This window comes from Enoplosus armatus, chromosome 14, assembly GCF_043641665.1.
Source record: "Enoplosus armatus isolate fEnoArm2 chromosome 14, fEnoArm2.hap1, whole genome shotgun sequence".
Lineage (NCBI taxonomy): Eukaryota > Metazoa > Chordata > Actinopteri > Centrarchiformes > Enoplosidae > Enoplosus > Enoplosus armatus.
This window is the reverse complement of record NC_092193.1, coordinates 11,890,902-11,913,322: the sequence shown is the minus strand read 5'-3', so window position 1 is coordinate 11,913,322 and position 22,421 is coordinate 11,890,902. Positions and strand designations below refer to the sequence as shown.

At 41.2% G+C, this 22,421-nt stretch overlaps 1 protein-coding gene across 1 annotated transcript; it reads left to right on the top strand.

Annotated features, from left to right (window-relative positions):
• On the top strand, positions 1–21,951 carry LOC139295952 (5'-AMP-activated protein kinase subunit gamma-1-like). Its single transcript, XM_070918154.1, has 16 exons — positions 1–177; positions 1,825–1,890; positions 3,636–3,897; positions 11,716–11,942; positions 14,317–14,368; positions 15,330–15,436; positions 16,086–16,167; positions 17,089–17,147; positions 17,251–17,296; positions 17,402–17,456; positions 17,565–17,691; positions 17,979–18,144; positions 18,231–18,268; positions 18,360–18,506; positions 18,604–18,697; positions 20,382–21,951. Exons 1-16 carry the CDS (start codon positions 94–96, stop codon positions 20,411–20,413), a joined length of 1,644 nt encoding a protein of 547 aa, XP_070774255.1. The 5' UTR covers positions 1–93; the 3' UTR covers positions 20,414–21,951.
• Positions 21,952–22,421: the final 470 nt, after the last annotated feature.

Sequence of the window (22,421 nt, the reverse complement as noted above, 5' to 3'; positions counted from 1 at the left end):
GTGAAGGTGGAGGCGGCTGTTGGTGGTCTGCAGTCGCGATACAACACTTATTACTAGCACACTTTTTTTTGTTTTCCACCTTTGAAGAAAAAAATGGGAAGCACGGTGATGGAGTCCAGCAAGGAGAGCTCAAAGAAAATGCCAAAGAAGAGGAGAAGTCTGCGGATTAACATGCCAGTGAGTCGGTGAAGTATCAACTAATTTGGCTTCTTACTGTGACTGTTTAAAAAAAACAAAAAAAACTGGGCTTGTTGTTGAACTTTTCGCGAAATCAGAACCGAACTTTCAGCCGTTTTTGGTGCATCGTCGCGTGCAGGACAGCGTGCATGACTGACAGCTGTCTCTGTATCACGACTTTTCAGGTCGTCAGTCTGATAACTGTGTTTTTTTTAAAAGTCCATGTTAACGTTAATCTATGGCTGTCACTAACCATTATTTTGTTATCGATTAATCTATAGATTGTTTTCTCGATTAGCTAAACGATCATTTGGTCTGTCAGAAAATAGTGAAAAAATGCCCATCAGAATTTCCCAGAGCTGAAGGTGAGGTCCTCACATGTCTTGTCTTTGTCTAACCAACAGCCCAAAACCCAAACATACTCAGATGACAGTGGTGTAAGCAGAGAAAAGCAGCAATTCTCACCTTTTAGGCGCTGTAACAGGAACAGTTTTTCATTTTTTGCTTAAAAAGATAGATGCATCGACCAATCATTGCCTGTGCATTTAAACATTGTGAGGAAAAACAATTGACATCAAGCAAAGGAAACATTTCAGAGGAACCAACCTGCGCCAAACCAGCAAGTGATGATTCATTATGGCCACTATACTGAGGGCCTTTGTTTATTTAATTTCTTTTCAGTAGCCCAGCCTGATTCACAGTTGCCTCTATTCATCAATCTGGGCAAGTAATGTCTGGGATTGTGTGTTTTCTTTTTTTTCTTTTTTTTTGCTTCACAAGCCTACAAAGAGCTGTGAACTGAATGGCATCATTGTAGACCTCTAAAGCTTTATTGAACCTTCTGTTTTTCAAGGTCAAAACAACTTTTGGATACTGTGACCACGCTTTGGTGACAACTTATTTGTTTTGTCTTTTAGCAAGGATAACAGCCATCTTACTGTAGCTCACAGGCATGTATTTTTTGGATGGCATCCATCAGATCCACCTATTGCATGCTTTCCCGACATAATTGTAAATGGATTGGATACAATCTGTGTTTCCTGTTCCAGATTTTGTACAATTGTTAATCATTTGTAAGATATTTTTTTTGTATTTTTGTTGGAATACATTATAAGAAAAATGCAGCTGCTTGTGATGTTGCTTGTGAATACAGCACTGTTTCTGTGGCCAACACTCAAGTGCTGGATGTTGGAGCTTTACACCACCACATGAACTTCTACATAATCTAATACAGTTGCAGATATCAGAACAGGTTTGCATGTTCACCTAATTATTTCTGTGTAATTAAAGTGTATTTCTGCTGCTGCAGCATGCATAGCATCCTTTGTCCAAAGTGGAATGTAAAACCCAACCCTTGGTATGGTACAGGAAGGAGCGTGTTATGTGTTGCATTTGCTTGCAAAGGTTTCAGCAGTGGCGAAACATGTTTTTCTTCTTTTTGAGTGGCACGCTAAAAGCCAGGTGTTGTTAAACATTTTCACTTTCTCTCAAAGCAAAGAGCAATGTCAATATTGTTTTAAAACCAGCTAAAGCAGCATGTAGTGGCCAAGAATGCATTAATGTTACCTGACATGCCATTTTGTTTTTCTGTTGTACTTCCTGGAAGTTAGCTTTATCCTTGACACTCAGATCTCTTTTTATGTGTAGGACTTTGGTGCGTTCACTTCCCCACAAGTGGAGACGAGGGGCTCAACCAAAAGTGGCTCTCAGACGGTACAGAAATCATTTTCATTTAATGATTTTTCCTTTACTTGCCAATTGTTTGTTTTCTCAAGCTTGTTTTTTTCCAGCACATGATTTATCTTGTCTCTTTGGCTTTGAACACATTTAGACGTGGATTTGGGAGAGCAAAATATTACACAAGGCCATCTCTCCCATTCTGCCAACCCTCTCTGGCTTACAGTAACACTACGCCCACTGTGTCCAGGCATAGCAGGATCACATACAGGAAATTGATTTTTACAAAAAGAAAGCAGCCTCTTCCTACTATCTGCTCTAATTGATTTGAATAGATGTAATCCTTGACCATTAACTCATATCCACCAGAATACATTTCAGTTTTACCTCAGTAATATTTGTGCAATGCAGACAACAACCTGCATTTTGCATTCATAGTTTCGAAAGAACTGATTTATATCCAGACAAAACCCTGATAGCTGTTCACTTGCCTTAACAAGCTCTTGCACAATGGCAGACTGAGAGATGTTGGCAAACAGAAAAGATGGGTGTGTGCGCTTGCTCCCTCAGATTTGTCACAGGATTGGGTTAAACAGAAATGTGCATGGCCGGCCTTAAGCAAATACCATCCTGAAGCCTTGTTAAAGAGACCAGACATAACAGTCCTTGCCTTTTTTTTGATTTGGTTTGTTACAAATTATCAGTTATTATCAGTGCATTTTCTTTTCCCGTAGAGCAGCAGTGGCTCTTTTTGCACTTCATACCATCATGCAGCTTATCTGTCTTGTTGAGACTGGCTATTATATGGGCTTTTATCCACCAACAATGTTACCAAAACACTCCTGTTACATTTTATTGTGTCCTGTAAATACAACCTCCGAGCTGGAGATCACTGCATATGATAAATGCTTCTCTGTATCAGAGCCCACAAATAGTTAAAAGATTTGTTGTTGGCACATCGAGAGCAGACAGCAGTCAGTGGTGGGAGGAGGCTCTCTGTCTCCAGCTAGATTGGCTGCCGTCTCTCATGTTTTGTTTTGGTGTCTGCACAGCGAATAGAGAGGGATTTCTCAGTCTGTTTGCATGATATTGACCTTGCAAAGAGAGACTTATAAACACAGAAAGTCATAATGCAAAATATTGTCACTATTGTTTAACTAAGAGAAGCGCTGACCTGTTATCGAGAGTGAGGCCATTAAACATCATGCCCTGTGAACGCACTGTGCAGCACAACATTATGTCTTAGTTAAAAAGGGAAATGGAGAAAGATTGGCTTTGTGCAATGTTTTATAAAATGGTTTCCGTTACCAAAGATTGTGAATGCAGCATAAGTTGTTGTGAATTGGGAATATTGTGTCCTGTTCAGATCTAATTATGTCTTGTACAGACAAAATGAGAAAGAAAAATGTGGCATCATAGAGCTCTCTGGTTGACAAAGTCCAGTAATCAATGCTGTTGGCCTTTCCTCGTTCAACAACTAGATCATGAAAGAACATTTGCTTTATTATACATATACTGCTCTTTATGAGATACCATTAAGTGTTAACAATGTGGCTAACTCAACAAAACAATGGTTCGTACATGGAAAAAAAAAGAAGAAGTAACCAAAAGGGCAATCACTGGCTGTCATTTCACAATAAATCATTCAGTACGGCCTTTTGGTTTGGATCTTGTTATGTGCAGAATTGTTCACAGCATGGCTCTGCAACCTCTCACTGTCTCACACGCTGAATGTAAACTACAAATTTACAAAATAAAGCTGCCTCCTTTTTCTGTCTCAGGGAGAGCGTCGCATCCGCTCAGCCAGCCCCATCAAAGGAGTGTCTGCGAGGAGCCAAGCCAGCGCTTTTCCGCTCCCATGTCCTCAGTCAGCTCCAGTGCAATCGAAGACCAACTCAGGTTCACCCAAAACTATCTTCCCCTATCCCTCCCATCAGAACGCCTCACCCAAGTCACCCCATCGCCTAAGCTTCAGTGGTATCTTCCGCTCGTCATCCAGCTCCACACCTGCAAGCATCAAAATCTTCTCCAGAACCAGGAGAGGTGAGTTGGAAAGCTGACACTGCGCTCACTGCCCATTCGTGACGAACACACGGCTTGTTGTTGGTGATAACTGAGAGAGTGACTGGTTTGTATTTGGTGGATTGACTACAACCGTATTTTAATAGTTTTATAAATGCAAGTTTGTCATCTGGTGATACCGCAGTTATTTTGTGCAAGAGCATCTAGGACGAAGACAGCCGTAAAGGAAGTAAGACACAATAGATGAAATTATGTTATCTGTGTTTGGGTTTCCTGCTGTACGAGGTAAAGCCGCATACAGGAACCTGTGTCTATTTGATTGAGTTCATGAGTTCAGATATTTTGCCTGTGACAGACCTGACATAAAAAAATGCAGCGTTTTCTCAGTTACACACAATGAACATTATTGTGCCAACAAGGAAGTAGAAGCCTAGATTACCCCATGGTAAAAAAAAAAAGAAAAATCCACTGCTTTGTTTTGGGATGTCCTGCAGGCCAACATGGTCACGAGCCTTGTCAGACAGATAGGCGATCACTTGAGTGTGAATAGATGTTCCTTCATTATCAGTCATCCTCTTGATGTTAACAACTATGAAAAGGAAATGGTTGGATTTGTTTATGGTCAGAATCAAAGAGGGTTTTTATTTTTAGCGCCACAACTACTAGCATTGAGCAATGCATTTCAAAGCCAGTTTAGTAGATTAAGTTACAGGTTTGGCATCCGACTCCAGCCATAGTACATTCTTCAATATCAAAGTTTAAACTCATTAATGACATAATGGTAATATTGGTATGCACTAACAAGTAAAATGAGACAGTCTGGGCAGAACAAGGGCTTGTTTTATGAAGAACAGACCTACCGGGCAGATTTTCAGCTCTCATGTCTCCATGTATTTGGGCGGCTGATTATTACATAACAAAAACCAGCCTGTTTTACACGGAAACAGCCCTGCTGGAAGCAGCATCAAACGGCACAAAGATGAGTCATATGTTTTTGGCTCGTACATATACCCATTCTTCTGTTTCCTCGCAGAGGGTCAGCTTGGCAGTGGCTGGTGGAATAGTTCTGTTAGAGGCCAGACCTCAAGAGTCGGCTCGCTCCGTTTCCTCTGGAGATTGTTATTGATGGTAACCAAACTAAAACACACCAAAACACATCGACTGCTACAGCCTTCTCATGCCAGGATTTCTAGAGTCTGATGTGGTTTGAGACATTACATCCTCTCAGTTCATTTTCTGACTAACGATGTGGCTTTAAATGATGATAGCAACAAAGTATGCTTATAAACAAATATCATGCAGAAACTGAGTGGCTGCACCAGCTTTTCTATTTTTATTAGTGGGATGTTTTTGTAGTCACCCTACTTTCGCCACAAGAGTGTGCTGAAGGCATAGTCTTGTCTTGATTTAGTTCTCAAACTAGTGTTGAATAAACTATCAATTGTATAACCCCTACATTATTATTGTCAGTATTTTATTTTACCATTTTAGTAAACATAGAGGTATTTTTTCAGAATTGTTGCTTTGTATCATTTGCATAATTTTTATTAGGTGACTGTTTTCTCAGGTGCATTTATATCCATATCTGCTACAAATATGATCAGAAAGTCTTCTCATTCCCGTCTGGTCTAAATATGTGTTTTCCCATCGCCTGGACATTGTCAGTCTCTCACTGCTGAAGGCAACTGCAGCACTTTCATACCCTTATCTGGAAGTGACCAGACTCTCAGGAGCTCCTCACACAACCATGCCATGAGTCCCCCCCCCCTCTCTGTCTCTCTCTCGCACTCTCTGTTGCTACTGTGTGCTGTATGTTGTCAGTAAATAAAGGAACCAGGCAGTTTTAACTTTCCAAATTCACAAAAAGCAGGCCTTACAAGGGCAGAATGGTTTTATTTTTATTATTTATTTTTAGTGGGGAAGCTAAGCTAGGTATGAGCTTAACAAAATACACCATGGACACACAGATGTGTGTATAAACGGTATGTAAAATCCTCATGGATCTAAAACTTAGCAACCGTCAACACAAGCAAAAGTGAATTTATGGTATTAGGATTATGAAAACTTTATCACAGTGAGTATCCCAGGATGTTTGAGGTGACTGGTTTCATCACTTATATTTCAACCCCTCACTCATATTGGCCATTGACCCATTGAGTGGAGTGGAACACTTGCACAACATGTTAATTGAGATCTGTACTGGACATGCTGTAGCTAATGTGAGCAGCAAATACTGAGTGGGCCATCTGTTAAGGGTAGGGGAGGCTGGTGGTATTGAATGGAGGCTTTCTGATCAGCTGACAGAACATGGGATGTCCCCCTGCTTTCGTCTGACGGGGGCTGGCCTCAGCAGTCTTAAAGGTCAGGCCTCCCAAAGTTATAGACAGCTGGCTGTGCAAATGACAGAGCTGCAGGACTCTCAGCTCAAAACCACAACCTTTATGTCTGTATTTGTAATCCCCTTTAACTTTGAACTGCAAATTCAGAGGAATTATAAAGGAGGGAGTTTTTATCTCGGGGAAACGCTGAGATTGTGTGATCCTGAATGTATGTCACATTGTGTGAAGAGGGAGTGAGATGTGCCTGTGCTGACTTTACTCTGTGGGCAGAGGGAGGGCAGTGAAGGGGGGGCGGGGAGATATGCAGCCTGAGCCAATCGCTGGCGTATCCTTCTGGACTGGCCTCCTTTTACAGGCTCCTGACATGTGTGCTATATTAAAGAGACGCCACCCACAGCTGCACCTGACAATTTACAGCACTGACACCGCGTAGAGGGGGGAAAGGCGCTCCAGTTGATATTTTCATCACTTGAGAGAGAGACATTTCTCAGCTGAAGCTGTGTGGAATTTACAGCTTTCATACTCTCCGTGTCTTTTCCATCAAATGCATGAGCTGACACAGATACTGTACACTGCGTCCTGCTGAGTCTGTGCTCTGTGGCCCTGGAGGATTTTTTTTGTGCCTGGAAATGCAAGCTTAGTCTTGCTGCGGTTTTTGTTTTCTGTTTGTAACTAGTACTGCTGGCTCCAAGAAAAAGTGGAATGCTCAACTTCATGGAATAGCCAAAATTAGTTTTTTCCTGCAGACGAAGCCAGAAGACTGTTATATATATTCTTCATCCGTCGATTGAAGGTGATCAGTTTCCTCCTTTAATTAAAAGGACCATCTCTCTCCTAAAGACTAAACAGCTTCAGAGACTAACCATTCTACTCTAGATCTGTGGATTCGCATCATTTGGATATACTTTTCAACTTAATTTCTGTACAACTTTCTCCATCTAGCAAATGGAGTAACTCTCGTGGGACAGTTTTGAGACATCTCTGCGCCCCTATCGTGATGCGGATGGTCATGGTCAAATTTAGTTTTAAACCCGCAACCCACTGCGTTCCATGAAGAGGTTTGGCAGCCTGAGGAGGAGCAAGAAACGGAAGGAGCAAGATGGGCTAGGAGGGAGGCATCAGTCCGAGGCTTCATGTCTTTCTGGTAATGTGCTGATCTCTTCACCTGCTCCGTTACTCCTTTATCTCCACACTTTCCTGCAGTGTCCAGTAGTCTTGGATTCAGATATTTTATGTTTACAGTCAAACAACATCTATACTTTCATCTAGTTAACACTGTGTGTATATATAGGTGCTGAATGCTGTTCATTTTGGCCTCAGGTGCTCCATATAGTTTAGGTGCTGGTTACATGACTGGTCTCTGGTTTCACAAATGCATGCTGTACATCTGTGACAGGACACAGACCAAAGTGGTACAGCTATATGTGAGGGGCTGACCGGGGGCAAGAGGTTGGCTGTCACTTTGCCACATTCATAGAGATGCATCCGAATTAGGGCACATACTGCATGATGCTTCATGCATTGTGCTTGATTAATATGTCTCCACTAATTTAAACGTCCAAGCGATGTTCTCTATGACAGACGTATGTGACAGCAGTCTTGTTAATGCAGTGGCTGAATTAAATGGAACAGCATAAGTGAAATGTGTTTATTTTGGAGTAATCCTGTCATTATGGTAAAGTGATTTATAGACACTCCATCCGACACAGTGTCAGGTCAATGTCATTATTTCTGTCCCATATCCTAAGGGAGTCACACAGAATAGCTGCTCTATTTTGAAAGCTTAATTTAAATTGACAGGAAGCATTTGAGCTGAAGTAGAGACAGTCAGAACATGCTAAGCTGAATTCTTTGGTTTTTTTTCCTCATGCGTGGGGACAGTATCTCCATACCTGATACTCCAGGTTTTAATGACAGGAAGCTGGCCATGAACAGTGACAGAAAAGATGGCTGGCAAACAAAAAGCACAGACCACCATGCAGACTTATTGCAGTTATCGTAGCGTAAGTGTTAGCTCGTAATGCTCGATGAGTGAAGCACTGGGACACACTGTGTGGCTGTTCAAGTGGCACTTTATCACAGACTTTACTGCTCCTGATTTAGAGTCAGTCTGACCTCAGTGGAGTAGATGAGAGGAGCCAGAGTCCTGTCATAATGATGTACGTCCATATGTGGCTGTATAAGATGCTGAGTTCATCGTAAAAGCAGTATACGACGTGGTGACACCTCGGCCTAAACCGCAAGTCCTTTGATCAGAGCCTCTACACTGTATAAGTGCAATTACGTCGCTTACTGTTCACTGCACCCTTTAAGAAGCTGACATCTACTTGAGAAATTTCAGTAGTTGCCAATTAGAGGATGTCTGTGTGCTTCTCGGCAGCACTGTGTGTCTGTTTGAAGAGTGGCTGCTCATTTAAATGTTTTGCCATGATGCAGTTTTTTGGGCCTGCAGAAGCCTCACTGTCGCAGTAGCCCTCCCTTGACTGAAAACACCCTGTCGACTCCTCGGGGGGCACCCACACTGAGAGGATCTGCTTTCATAGGTGTTACGTTAACACAGATCGCAGTAAAGTCCAATAGAACAACCAAGTGTGATTAGCCTATGCAACCTTCTGAGCAGCCTCTACACCTCTGAATCACTTCCCACATCTCAGATTTTTTTTTATTAATTGATTAGTCTATGAAATGTCAGGAAATAGTTAAAAATGCCCATCACAATTTCCTGAAGCCCAAGGTGATGTCTTAAAAGTGAGAAAATCAGCAAATCCTTTAATTTGAGAAGCTGGAACCAGAGAATATTTGGCATTTTCTGCCTATTTTAGCTTGAAAAATGACTGAAATGATAAATTGATTATGAAACTTGTTGCTGATTATTGACTTATCGATTAATGGACTAATCGTTTCAGCTCAAACTGTAAATTATGGCTACAACTGACAATTATTTTGTCAGTTTTTATCAGTTAATCTTTTGGTCTATCTTTTAACTTTTGGTCTATAAAAAGTCTATAGTGAAAATTACCCATAAGGAATTCCTAAATCCCAATGTGTCATCTTTACATTGCTTGTTTTGTTTTGACAAAAATATTCAGTGTACTATCACATAAGACAAAAAAAAGCAGTAAATCCTCACAATTGAGAAGCTGGAATATTTGGCATTTCTAATTGAAAAATTGCAGATGAATTTTCTGTGAGTTGACTAATTGATTAATTTGACTAATCGTTTCATCTCTAAATTAAATAGCTGCATAATGAAGTGATGTGGAAATGGCAATTCACTCTGATTATCAGGCTAAGGAGAGATTTACCTTACAAATCAATGCTCCCTATTATTCTGTGGTATGTTCTAAGGTAGCTTCACTCTAAAATATTATATATGCAAGTTTTTTTTTAATATGTAAAGTTGGTTGGACTACTTACACCAAGATATCCATTTCCTGTTTCCTGGTTGGTGTCTAGCTGCCCGCTATTAACCAGAATGGAGAGAGGGCTCCCAGCCCTCCTGTTATCTCCTCCTGTGGAATGTGCCACAACAGCGCAGCTAAAATAAGAAGGCTACACAGCGGAAGCAGGGTACGCCAAAGAGGGCTGGTGCATGCCAACTAAATGTCAAGAGATAGTGTGGAGTGCACTTGGACAAACCAAGGAAAAATGTTCACTCGACACATGAATGTCCTGACTTGAATTCTCTTTTTATAATTCTCTTTTCAAAGGTAATATTTAGATAACAGAAAGCCCTAAATACTTTTTACTATTTCTCAGTCATATGTTCAAATGACTTATTAATGGTCTCAGTTTTCTCTGTGAAACAAATTCTTGTATTTTCACGCCGGCGGTTGAGTCCTCATGTGACATTTATATACTCGCGGCTTTACCGTCACACTGGTGTTGGATATGTGGACGTAACAGAAGTCAACTGGAAGTCTCATGGTGGAAGACTTGTGAACCATTTGATCCACATCACACATGCCACTCATTGTCTGGCCTCAGAAATATGTCAGAGGGGTGGAGCCGTGTCACATGTCACCCTGCGTAAGATTGCGATGCCTGATGTGAAAGAGCTTGTGAGGGCTGTCATGTGACTGACACCTTCAACCTGACACTGCGGCAGGAGGAGCTGCGTCACACACAGCTGACTGTTACACTGTCAGGTTTAATGCAGCTGCTTATGTCGTAATCGGCCGAGTTATTGTGGAGGAGCGCCAGGAACAGGAAAAAGGCGGCCTGCATGATTCATTGTGTTTCTTTTTCCAATATTGATTCCATTATTGATTGCTTTTTAGATCAATTATTTAGATGAGCTTTGGAGTGCCATCAAGGGATTTTTCATTAATGCAGAGTGATGCAGAGTGATGCAGATGTCAACAGCTGTCAGTTCACTGCAGTGTCATTGAGGAAGCAGAAATATAATCACTTACTTGATGAATACATTTTAAAACGGGATAATTACATTTACATTAGAATATGCAGTAAAACCAAATGTAGAAATAAAATAAAATCATCATTAAATATGCCACCTTATAGTTTCGTTTGTCCAATATTCAGTGGATTTGAAAATCATTTTAAAAAAGCTTTTAAATTAAACTTTTGCCTTCTTGTCATATTCCATTCTGTTATTCAGTTTTTGTTTTGAGGCTTTTTAGCCTTTACAATTTCTTCACCATCCACATTTTAATGTAAAGACATGCGGCCAATTAGTCACGCTAAAAAAGTAATGTGGTCCAACCCACAGAGATGTAACACTGTTCAGCTTTAGGCCACTGATCCCACACAGGATGAAAACAAACTATTATAAAAGCAAGAGACGAAACCAGTGTAAGATTGGAGGGCACACTACAGAATGGATTAACAAAATTTAAAGGCTCTGCACACCCACACAGGCGTTTTCACTTCTGGCTAATTAGACCTGAAGTTAGGCAGAGCTTTGTTATAATTATATTCCCACACAGTTATAGCATCAGGCAAAAGAGTGGAAACACCTGTGTGGGTTGACAATGACTGCGTAGGGCCTTTAAAATGTCAAAGCCTTTTTTGAAATGAGCCTGCCAATCATACAACATTTTGTAGATTTATTGATTATTTTTAAACATGTATCGAAAAAATAAATAACACAAGCTGGACTCTTTAAGTTGCTTTGTGTTTTTATATTTGTCGAAGACGTCTATTGAAGCTAACACATGCTGCTAATTGTTATTCAAGTTAATGTAACTGTAGTTTTGTAGCTGTCTTTGTAATGGTGGTTGGTTGTAATGATGCATCCCTGTCTGCCAGCGACTGGGCTGAGGCCTTATCTCTGGATCCGATATGCATTCCTTCTCTGTAGCATTGATGGTATCTGCGGCAGTCACGATTGTAGCACCTCATTCTTGCCAACTAAGCCCATCAACGATGTCAATCCACCCTGCGTTTTAGTGTCACTAATGCAGTATGGATTGACATCAAGAGAAGCAAGAGATAAGTTGTGGTATCTGTTGTAGACCTTTTTTTTTTTATCTCCCTGCAGCCTCAGGACTCTCCACACCACCCACCACCCCAACCCAGTCGTCCAGCCAACCAGTGTTCACCCAGGAGGCCCAGCCGAGCAGGCCCAGCCCAGAACGCCTGGAGCCGAGCTCCCGGTCCCGCTCGCTCTCCACGCCTCCAGACACAGGACAGCGCTTCAGCCTTCCCTCTGCTAAACCCCCAATCCCTTCCTCGAGCCCCGTGCCATCTTACTCTACCTCACAACCAGTGAGTCTCACGGCAAAGATTTACCATTTAAAGTTGAATGCTGTTTATTTTAAAAATTAATGTTGTTTGTTTGCCTCGAGACAATTCAGTTGCTGCTTGTGAAATAAATGAACGTCGCTACGACTCAAATAGATTTTAGGTGTGACTTTTTTCTTAGACTAGTTAGCAATGTTAGAACGTAAACATAAACTTGGTGTGGAGACTGTAGCATCTAACGGCTCCACAAAGTAGGTGCACTGTTTATGGAGCAGAGATATTTCACATGACAGGTACAAAACTAGGTTTAAAGGTCACCTTTTGAAGAGAGTGGTATGAGTTCACAAGTAATGACTGAACTGTCCTGAGGCTCAGGAATAACAAATGCATGTGAATTCCTAAAATAGGTCAAACATGTATTGCTTTTACTCAAAAATAAGACTGAGTGAGTACTGAATTTGCAGGTAACGTGCTGTATCTTTGCACTAATTCAATATCAGTAATACTAATTCATATTTCCTGAAAATACTGATAAATACAGCATGGATCACAAGATGTTAACTGATAACTGTTATTCCTTTGTGGCTAGTCAACAGTGGCCTTGCATGCCTTCTGTCCATGAGTCATGTGCTGCTGTTTGTGTGTGTGTGTCATAAGGGTTCACTTGGACAGCGGTGAACAGAAAGCATGGATGATGCAAATCTTTTGAATTCAGGCTGTTTCTGAACAGGACTGTGTTTGTTCTGCCACTGATGCAAATAGTGCGGAGAATGTAGATATTGTCTTGGCATTGAAGCAGTATCTCGGGTGTAAGCGAGTGCAAAATTGAGTGTTACTGCAAAAAACAGGACTACTGCAAGTAGTTCAGGGTTTTCATTGTGGATTGTATTTAGGATTCACCACAGTCTGAGTCAGGAGGTGATACCGGATTCCCCAGAGCTAGTGAGGAATTACTTCTGTGCCCTTTTAATGAATAATTATCTGAAGGTCTGTCTCCACCTGTCTGCTGTGAGTGATTGTGGATTCTAGCCAGAGAAGGTTAAATCAATATTTCATCACCAGCATTGTATACTGTTGATATTAACACCCAAGGACTCATGATTGTGGTTGAAGAGCGATGAGTCAGTGCCTGTCAGCATCTCTGTGCCCAGCCCCCCCTCTTCTTCCCTCTCCATCATACATAAGGGAGGCTCACAAAATAATCTTGTGATGCTGCTGTGGTTTTCTGTTGGCCAAATCCAATTTCAAAAGCAATTCATTTAATGGATTTGTGTATGTCCGCCCTCCCTGGAGTTTGCTGTAGTACCAAAGCAGGCTGCATGCCCGCTGTAATGCAGCAGGGCGAGATTTATGAAAGTGCAGTAGCAGTTGTTGGCTGAGAGAAGCGCTGTGTCACCATTGCAGGGCGACACTGGGGACTGTGTTGCATCCCAGAGCAGGTATGCAGGCTTTCTCATACTGCTGCAGTGGCTTGTTGTGGATATACTTGCAAATTAGGGACCAAGGGAAATAATGTATCAACAAGCCAGGCTTTTGAGTATGCAAATCTCTCAGCATGATGCAGCGTATTCCATGCTGGGAGCTCGCCTCTGTGTGTCTGTGAGATGCAAATAGCATCGTGTGCGTGTCATATTCTCAAGTTGCTGCCACTATCAAGGCTCCAAAAGAGTTGTTTTTGTAGAGCTCGGCCATGTTGTTCGTTTTGTCAGAAGAAATTAACTCTTCGGTGACAAGGCATCCCCAGCTTCTTGCTGCTAAGCAACGTAAGGGATTTCCTAATATGGTGAAGTAAGCAGGTTGCTCTGCATGGAGGGGTGTGTCCACAGAGCGTGGAGCTTCCTGCCTTTTTCTCCGCGCTTCATGTGAGAGACTTTTCCCGTGGTGAGTGTTGTTTGGCAGATTATAACTCTAACAATGAATGCCGCTGGTTTATTGTGGTGGGGCTCAGTCTCTCACGCCTGTGTAGTGGCTGTTTGAGCAGCGTGTCGGCATTGGTTTCCCCCCCTACTGCAGCAAATGGATCAGGACTGTTCCACTCCGAATTTTTTAAAGGGGTGTGTGTAGTCTGATAATAATGTGCCACTAAAGCTGCGGCTGCACAGCACAAGGTTTTTGTCACGTTACCTGTGTATATTTAGCGGACCTGGAGGAGCTTTATATAATCGGCAAAACGCCGGTGGGGCGCGACGTTTTTTGTTTTTGTTTTGTTTTGTTTTATTTTGGTGTTTTGCGCACCGCACTTCGCTGTGACCACAGTCTGCTGGGGCCGCTGGGGAAAAGTCGCTTCACCCTGCTGCTCACTCACAAACCTACAGCAAAGTTTTGCCGTGCGCTGCCGTGTGTTGTTGTGAGGATTTGCTGCGCTCTTCACTTCAGACCTTTTCCTTTCCCCTCACAGGTCTACGGTTTATTCGAAGGCATGCTGGAGAAACTTGAACTAGATGATGATGGTAAGTGTCCCACTGCGATATCTGCTGACCCACTGCTCTAGAAATGCAATGTACAGGTGACTCACAGGGATTCCAGTTGTTTCTTGCCAAAATGATAGTCTGGTGTTTGTAGCATGCTCAGAGTTAGATGTGTTTTTAAAGACTGTTCGCAGTATCAGACAGTGCTCTCCACAGACATCATCCGCTCTGAATTCTGAAATTTGGGGGATTCCCTCTACACCAATTTGTCATCATAACAGATGCCTTTATCTAAATGTCTCAGTCGATATACTTTTACGCCGCTGTCTTGATAAATGATGAGGGATACCTGTGAAATGCGGGAGAGGCTGCTTGCATTTAAAAGAGACACTCAACAGGCCTCCTCTATACATTTTATCATGGTAATTAAAGCTTTTGAATTCATTGTCTTGCAGCATGTGAGGAAGGCTGCAACTAAAGAAAATACTATTTTTCATTGAGTAATCATTCAAAAATATCAGGAAAAAAGTAATGACAAAAGTACCCAGACCCCAGAGTTATGTCATGTGCCAACAATCAGTTTTTCAATTTATAAAACAGTGAAAATCAACAAATCTTTACATTTGAGGAGCTGGATCAAGTAAATGTTTTATTTTGAATTAAATTAATTTCATTTTGTCAGTAAACTAATAGATGAATTAGCGCTGTGTTTGACCGCCACATGTGAGAAAAAAACTTACTGTAATCATCAAACTGCATCTTCTGTGAAGGACCTAACTTCTTACAGTACTGCCTGTGTTTTTCCACTGTTTCTGTGCTTGTTGGTGCTTAAAGCAGAGCTTAATTATCTGTAAGATGGAGCAGTAAAGTGGCTGTAAGTGATCCAGACCCGTAATGGTTGTTTAGGCTCTGAGAGTGTGTTTTGTTTCCAGGCTCTCATTATATGTTCCCTGAGAGATTTCTCCTTCCTCTAAAAGTACTTTCCTGCTTTTTCTTCTTACAGCTGCTGAACCTGAGAGTGATATTTACATGCGCTTCATGAAATCCCACAAGTGCTACGACATCGTCCCCACAAGTTCCAAGCTGGTTGTGTTCGACACAGCTCTCCAAGTTAGTACTGTGACAAAATAACGTTTCTTTTGCCTGCAGACGGACCTTTATATGCTATTGAGGTTGCTTGTCTTGAGGACCGAAAGAGACATTCAGCCTAAGTTAATGTACAATAAGATAAGCGCTAATATTTGCCTCAGAGCAGTTTCTATGTTGATGGAATTGTCGTAAAGCTGTTAAACAGTAATCCCGAGGAGGTCTGACCTCTTTGATGTGTAGATCTTCAACCACTAAATCCACTGAAGCTCAGAGTGGAGAATCCTTATCTAAAAAGAAATGGAAATACTGAAACCAACACAAAGCCAACAAGAGTTTAGATTGAGCTTCACAAAATACATGACAAGTGTCTCTCAAGTCATCAGATGATGACGAGGGCTGCAACCAAAGATTATTTTTGACTGGACATTAATTTGTTGATTCTTTCTTTTGCTTAATCGTTTAGTCTGTGGAACAAGATTCCCATTACAAGTTTAGAGAGCCTGAGGTGACATCTTGAAATGTCTTGTTTTGTTCTACCAGTATTTAGAATAATAGAAAACACATAAAAGCATCAACTAATAGTTTAAGTGTTTCAGCTCCAGAAAAGATAATCACATATTGTTATGAAGTATAGTTTATAATCTAATTGGATGGTGTTTTTGCTTGACAGGTTAAGAAAGCATTCTTTGCCTTGGTAGCAAATGGTGTGCGAGCTGCTCCACTATGGGACACAGAGAAGCAGAGCTTTGTGGGTAAGAACACTGAATACAACTTTATGTCCTTTTTTTATGCTTTTCTGCTCTCATCACGTACTAAAATACTTGTGTTTATAGTGTGTACAAAAGGAACTATAGGTTTCATTGGTAGTTTCTTTATAGACTGTTTTCCTTGTTTACATTTTTCTAGGTTTGTTGCGGTTGTTGTCTAAGTTAGGCGTGTTTAACACTGAGGTTGAAGTTTTTGTAAAAGTTGTTAGAGCATAAATACTTGCAAGTATTTGGACCAAATAATAGGAAAAAAAGGCTTCCACTGCACATGGCAGATTCAATTGCCAAGCTTTCAATCAAATACCATCTTCTAAGAAAAGACAGAGCTTAGCAATTAAATGTGAAATTAGCAAGAGGAAAGATGCCTTTATTCTTCTTACTTGCTCTATAAATTTGACTCTAGCACCTTAATGAGACTTCAGTGTGCAGTCGGCATATTTTTAGTCCACAGTTTGCCTAGTCCTTGATGTGCTGGTTGTTAAATGAACACAGAGGAAATGCTGGGTATTAATGCAGCTGGTCAAGGCTAGTGGGGCATGATGCTATATTGAGAAGTCATGAGAGCTGTCATAAACCATTAAGCACAGCAGTGACTCCTCTGTATTGACCAGTGCTCAGAGAGGTTAGAGATAATAGTAAAGAATAACCGTTCTGTTAGTAAGATTGGCTTTGTTGTGCTGTTTTTTTTCCCTGCCTAGAGTTTATTGCAAGTCAGCCTGTGATGAATAATGAATGCCAAGTCAGCGTGAGGATAAAGCTGGAGGGGAGGGGGGGTGGGGGGGGGGGGCAGTGATGTGTTGTTTGGACCACGCCCTTGTAAGCACTGTCTCTTCTACCCAACTGCAGAACGCCTGCAGGCACGGCGTGTAGAGATTCAGTGTGTTTTAATGCCTGTTTTCATTGCAGGAATGCTGACAATCACAGATTTCATCATCATACTACACAGATACTATAAGTCACCGATGGTAGGTCCACTCGACAGATAACGTTTGCATGAGTTTTTCTTCTTTCATTGAGGATTTCTCTGTTTTTCTTTTCTTAAGCCAACGTCTATTTCTTGTATTTCAGGTACAAATTTATGAATTGGAGGAACATAAGCTTGAGACGTGGAGAGGTTACCACCATGATCATACTGACTTTTTTTTTATAGCATGCATAATGTAATGATTTTTGTAAGCAGAATATAAAATAATTTAATATTTTATTTCTTACTACACAGAGGTTTACCTTCAAGCAACGTTCAAACCTCTGGTCAACATATCACCTGATGCAAGGTACATTTCCTGACTTTAAACTATCTTTACGCTTTGACACGTTTGTGTGCACGTGAGCAGATTTTATTGTGCTACTTGTAACTGGTCATTGTGTTTGTTGTGTTGCAGCCTATTTGATGCAGTGTACACCCTCATCAAAAACAAAATTCACCGCCTGCCTGTCATCGACCCCGTCACGGGGAACGCACTTTATATTCTCACACACAAGAGGATCCTCAAGTTCCTCCAGCTTTTTGTGAGTCCAGCACAACCTCTGTCAGTCTGTCTGCGAATGAGTGTATAGCTTGCACAGCATTTTAATCTATATGATGGATGATTATATTACTTATGCTGAGAACGTGTCCCACTTTCACTTGTCTGCTGCCCCCTTGTGGTCAATGTGGAAATTAATAAAATGTGATGTGACTAAAATGAATCGGGAGAGTGATCACACTGAACACGGCCCTGCCTCACTCTCTGTGTGTGTGTGTGTGTGTGTGTGTGTGTGTGTGTGTGTGTGTGTGTGTGTGTGTGTGTGTTCAGATGTGTGAAATGCCAAAGCCAGCTTTCATGAAGCAGACTCTCGGGGAGCTGGGCATTGGTACGTACCATGACATCGCTTTCATCCACCCGGACACGCCCATCATCAAAGCACTCAACATCTTTGTGGAGAGACGAGTGTCTGCTCTGCCTGTGGTGGATGAGTCTGGTGAGATCACAAACTTTTGTTTTTACAAAGTCTAACAACACTAAATTAATTTTTTACTCACTGGAGTTCTTTATGTTCTCTCACAGGCAAAGTTGTGGATATTTACTCCAAGTTTGACGTGATTGTAAGTTGAAATTTCTTGACAAAACACCAAATATCACAGGCTGTGATTTGTTGTCTCACTTCATACAATGCATGTTCATGGTTGTGTGTAGAACTTGGCTGCTGAGAAGACGTACAACAACCTGGACATCACGGTGACACAGGCTCTGAAACATCGCTCTCAGTACTTCGAAGGAGTCATGAAGTGCCACAAAATGGAAACAATGGAGACCATTGTGGACAGGATAGTCAAAGCTGAAGTGAGATTATGAAAACACAAAGACGTGTGTGTACATTTAGTTACCCAGAAATAACCTCATCCTCATCTGTAATCGTGTCTTTTGTGTTTTCTGCCAGGTGCATCGGTTGGTGGTGGTGGACGAGCGTTCCAGCATCGAGGGCATCGTGTCCCTGTCAGACATCCTCCAGGCCCTGGTGCTCAGCCCTGCAGGTATAGATGCTCAGCATTGCTAGCACCAACTCCCCTTCTGTCCTGGACCCTGAGCTCTCTCCCCACCCCGCCCTCTAACCCTGTCCCGGGTAGGAACACACGCCTGTTTTACTCCCAGGCTGGTTGTTGCCTGTAGCTGGCTGTGAGGAGGCATGGTGCCCGACGTCCTGTTTGTCCTGCTGGATGCCGCCGTGTGCAGCAGTGTTGTGTGGATTGTTGTGTCGGGAGGAAGAGGCCGCCATCCTCTGTCAGGACAATAGAGTTCACTGCTGCTGGTTCAAAATCAAATCCCATATCTGATCTCACCAGTGCATTGAAATATATTTGATATATACCTGTCAGGAAGTAATACATTCGTAAACTGTGTCTTTGACACGTTCATAGTTGCATAGACAGATTGAGGGAAATAAAGATGGGCAACACCTCGTTTGCAAGAAATGTGGTGCGATTTGTGAGGTCTGAGAATGAAATTCAAAAACACTCCAAAGCACCAACGTGACTTGAGATCAAACTGAAGTGGGAACAAATCTGGTTTCAAAATGAGGTCAAATGTATTGAATCAAGACTATCTTCAGGTCTGTGCTGATTCTCATATCAAACTATTACTTCATGTATTTTTAACTTTAATATCAGAGTGCGTAAACTACAGCAAACAACATGAATAGGTCTTATCAGGATACGTTTAAGTAACATTTGCTAGAGTATGTTTTTTTTTTTCATTATGCCCCCTAAAGCTGTCAGTGTTTGATATGTGACCCAAACTGTGTCCATTACACAAGATGAGTCCATTGTTACTATATTTAAAACGAGTATAATTGGGCTTAGTGAAACGAAAACAAACGAAATGCAAACTTCAATAAAGGTTTTCACAATGTTTTGAATCACAAATGTTAAGTTTGAATGTAAACTTAAGGCATAACCATGCAGAGGCTTTACGTATTATAAATTCTGCTCAGTTTTGGCTTTTAATATATGTAGCTGCATTTTGCCAGTAGCAAGCTCTACTTTGATGTGAATATGTTTTGTATTTATGCGCTTGAAAGCAAATAACAGATGTCTGCATAATTTTAGTGACAGGCTGTAACTCCGTCAGATCGGCAAAGTGTTGTGAAGGAAACTTGAAATGTTTGTATCATCATTTTGTATTTGTGCATAACACAACCTCAATTTTGTGAAACTAACCGCAGCTTCTCTCCGGGTCTGAACAAAGTCCGATGGGGCAGTCGTTCAGGGCTTCAAAAAGAATGATAAATCTTGTTTTTGGAACAGGAAGCTCAGTTTAGACGGACATGTCTCCATGTTGTACAGATAAAAAGCGAGCTGAATTATGCTTACTCCTACTTTTATTGACTTTATGTCTGCTGGTTGTATCCTCACAGAAGTGGGGAGTTTAAGTCGTTAAAACTTGCTTGAAACATTGATTTGCGAAAAATATTTGGTAGAAGATTTATCATGAGAGATATCATGGATTTAAAGGCCTCAATGGTGTTTTTTTTCTTTAGCAGACTGGCAAGTTTGTCAAAAATCAAGCCATTGATGAGGTTGTGTTATGCGCAATTATTAATGATGAAAATGGATGAAAACATTTAGACAAGATTTGGTTGAAGTAACAGTAATCCTGTCTGTGCTACAGTTTATTATGCATCTTGTCTTAACTTCTTCTTCTTCCTCTTTTCTGCCGCAGATGCCTGTAAGGAGGAGAGCCTGACTGAGTGAGAGGGAGGAAGCGTCAGCTTGAAGTGGAGACGTGGTGGTAGTAAATAAGTTTGAAGGTTGAGGTGGGGAGCGTGAGGCTGAGCAGAGCCGGTCTGAAGGTCCCAGAGACGCCTGCAACTGATGCACTATAGAGGCTTAGAAACCAAAGAGCTAGACAGCTGAATGAAGTGGAGTTCCTGCACTGAGGATTGATTTTCTGAATTAATATTTTTTCTTTTGTTTGCTTGAACACTGATCAGATGTGCGCGCGCACACACACACACACACACACACACACACACACACACACACACACACACACACACACACACACACACACACAAAACCACTGTTTTATTTCTGCACACACTCATACACACACATACACAGAGATGCATTGTGGTCAGCAGCCGGGGGGGAAGGTGGGAAAGTCGAGACTGGTTCTAATGAATTCTGGGGGATGTAGTTGTGATCATGCTGCAGTCATCAGCTGATTTTTTTTTTGTTGTAATCTATACCGAATGTCGTCACCTCCAGGAAAACGCGTGTTCTCCTCAGTGTTTGGTGTAGAACGGTGAACATTCACAGATGCAACTTATTGTTTGGTAGCAGAACTACACTTCACCTACAATGTGGCCATTTTATGACTGTTGTCATTTAAAAAGAAAAACGTTTTCCAGTGCCAATACGAAGGGATCGATGCCCAACCTTTATTTGTGCCTTTTAGTTTCCCCCGGCCCACACCAGTTAAACCTGACAGTATTTGTCTTTTTATTTTTATTGTCAAATGAGTGCAATTATATGGAGTTTCTGAGGTTTTTTTCCCCCCAAACTGTTAAGCTATGAATGTGTAATATTTAAATAGCATTTGGCAAATTCTACCCTCTACACTTCCTGTATTTGGTGGTATTTTGTACCATGTCAGAAGTGTCAAGAATTTCTTTTGGATTTGCTTTAATTCTAAAAAAAAATCCTGAATAAAATCTAAATCATTTTGGCACAGAAACACGCAGTGGTCGGAGGCAAATACAGCTGTACATTAATATAGATTCTATCAGCCAAGAATTACGAGCGCTTCTCGCTCATTTTACATCAGTGATTTAGAGTCATTGCGACTTAAGGATGCATTTTTGTAATGGTGTTACAAGACGGCCTTTTTAGATGTTAAAAAACCTTTTTTACATTTATTTTCAGTTGCTTCGACGCTTCAGATAATCTGATACTCACAAACATGCAAATCAACCCGGTTATCTCAGCTGTAGCTCGACAGGACTCATCTCCATCTTTGACTGTAAATAGGATCGTTTTCGGGAAACGTGTCACATAAAGCTTTATTTTTATGAATGTGTCAACATGTTTAAAGAGACCGCGGTTTTAATGTTATTTTTGTAAATATATTGTGGCAATATGTCCAGTTCAAAGAGACTTTGTATCAGATCAACATGTACTGTAAATGTGCAAGCATGAGAAACTACACTTCAGCAGTATGAATGTTCTTTGTTTTACTTTTTCTATTTTTCTGGCTGCAGAAAAATAAATGGACACTGAATGTACTTTAATTCTTTGTTCTTATGTTTTAATTTAACCGTGTATACAGTGTTTTTAACTGGTCCATGGATGTCAGAGGGTCTCAAATACCAATTCATTATACCTCTTAGATACACGGGATGGCTTTCATGGAACTATTTTTCACTGCAGAGAAAACACAGTGGCTCTGCTAGATCCATGAGATCTAGAGATCTCTGTTCTTTGAATAGGTTTGGTCAACTTGGCATTTAGATACCTATTTTGACTTTTCTGCTCTTTAAACGGTCGGAGGGAAATTGAGGCGTATCCTGAGCGGTCGGCCTGTCGAGGTTACTGGTTATTGTGCCAATAGATATGATAAAGATCAGCCTCACACAAATTTGTAATTTATTTATTTTCTTCCCAAACACACATATATCTGTAAATATATCTACACCTCCACAATCTTCACGTATCCCCTGCAGAACTAAACGCCTTGACTGTCGTGCATTGACTCCTTTAC

What these genes read in the sequence shown, in the direction of transcription:
- LOC139295952 (XM_070918154.1), top strand. Translation starts at nt 94, where the DNA reads ATGGGAAGCACGGTGATGGAGTCCAGCAAGGAGAGCTCAAAGAAAATG. An exon ending in CTTACTCTACCTCACAACCA is followed by an intron (nt 11,943 to 14,316) that starts GTGAGTCTCACG and finishes TTCCCCTCACAG; the next exon opens with GTCTACGGTTTATTCGAAGG. An exon ending in GCCTGTGGTGGATGAGTCTG is followed by an intron (nt 18,145 to 18,230) that starts GTGAGATCACAA and finishes GTTCTCTCACAG; the next exon opens with GCAAAGTTGTGGATATTTAC.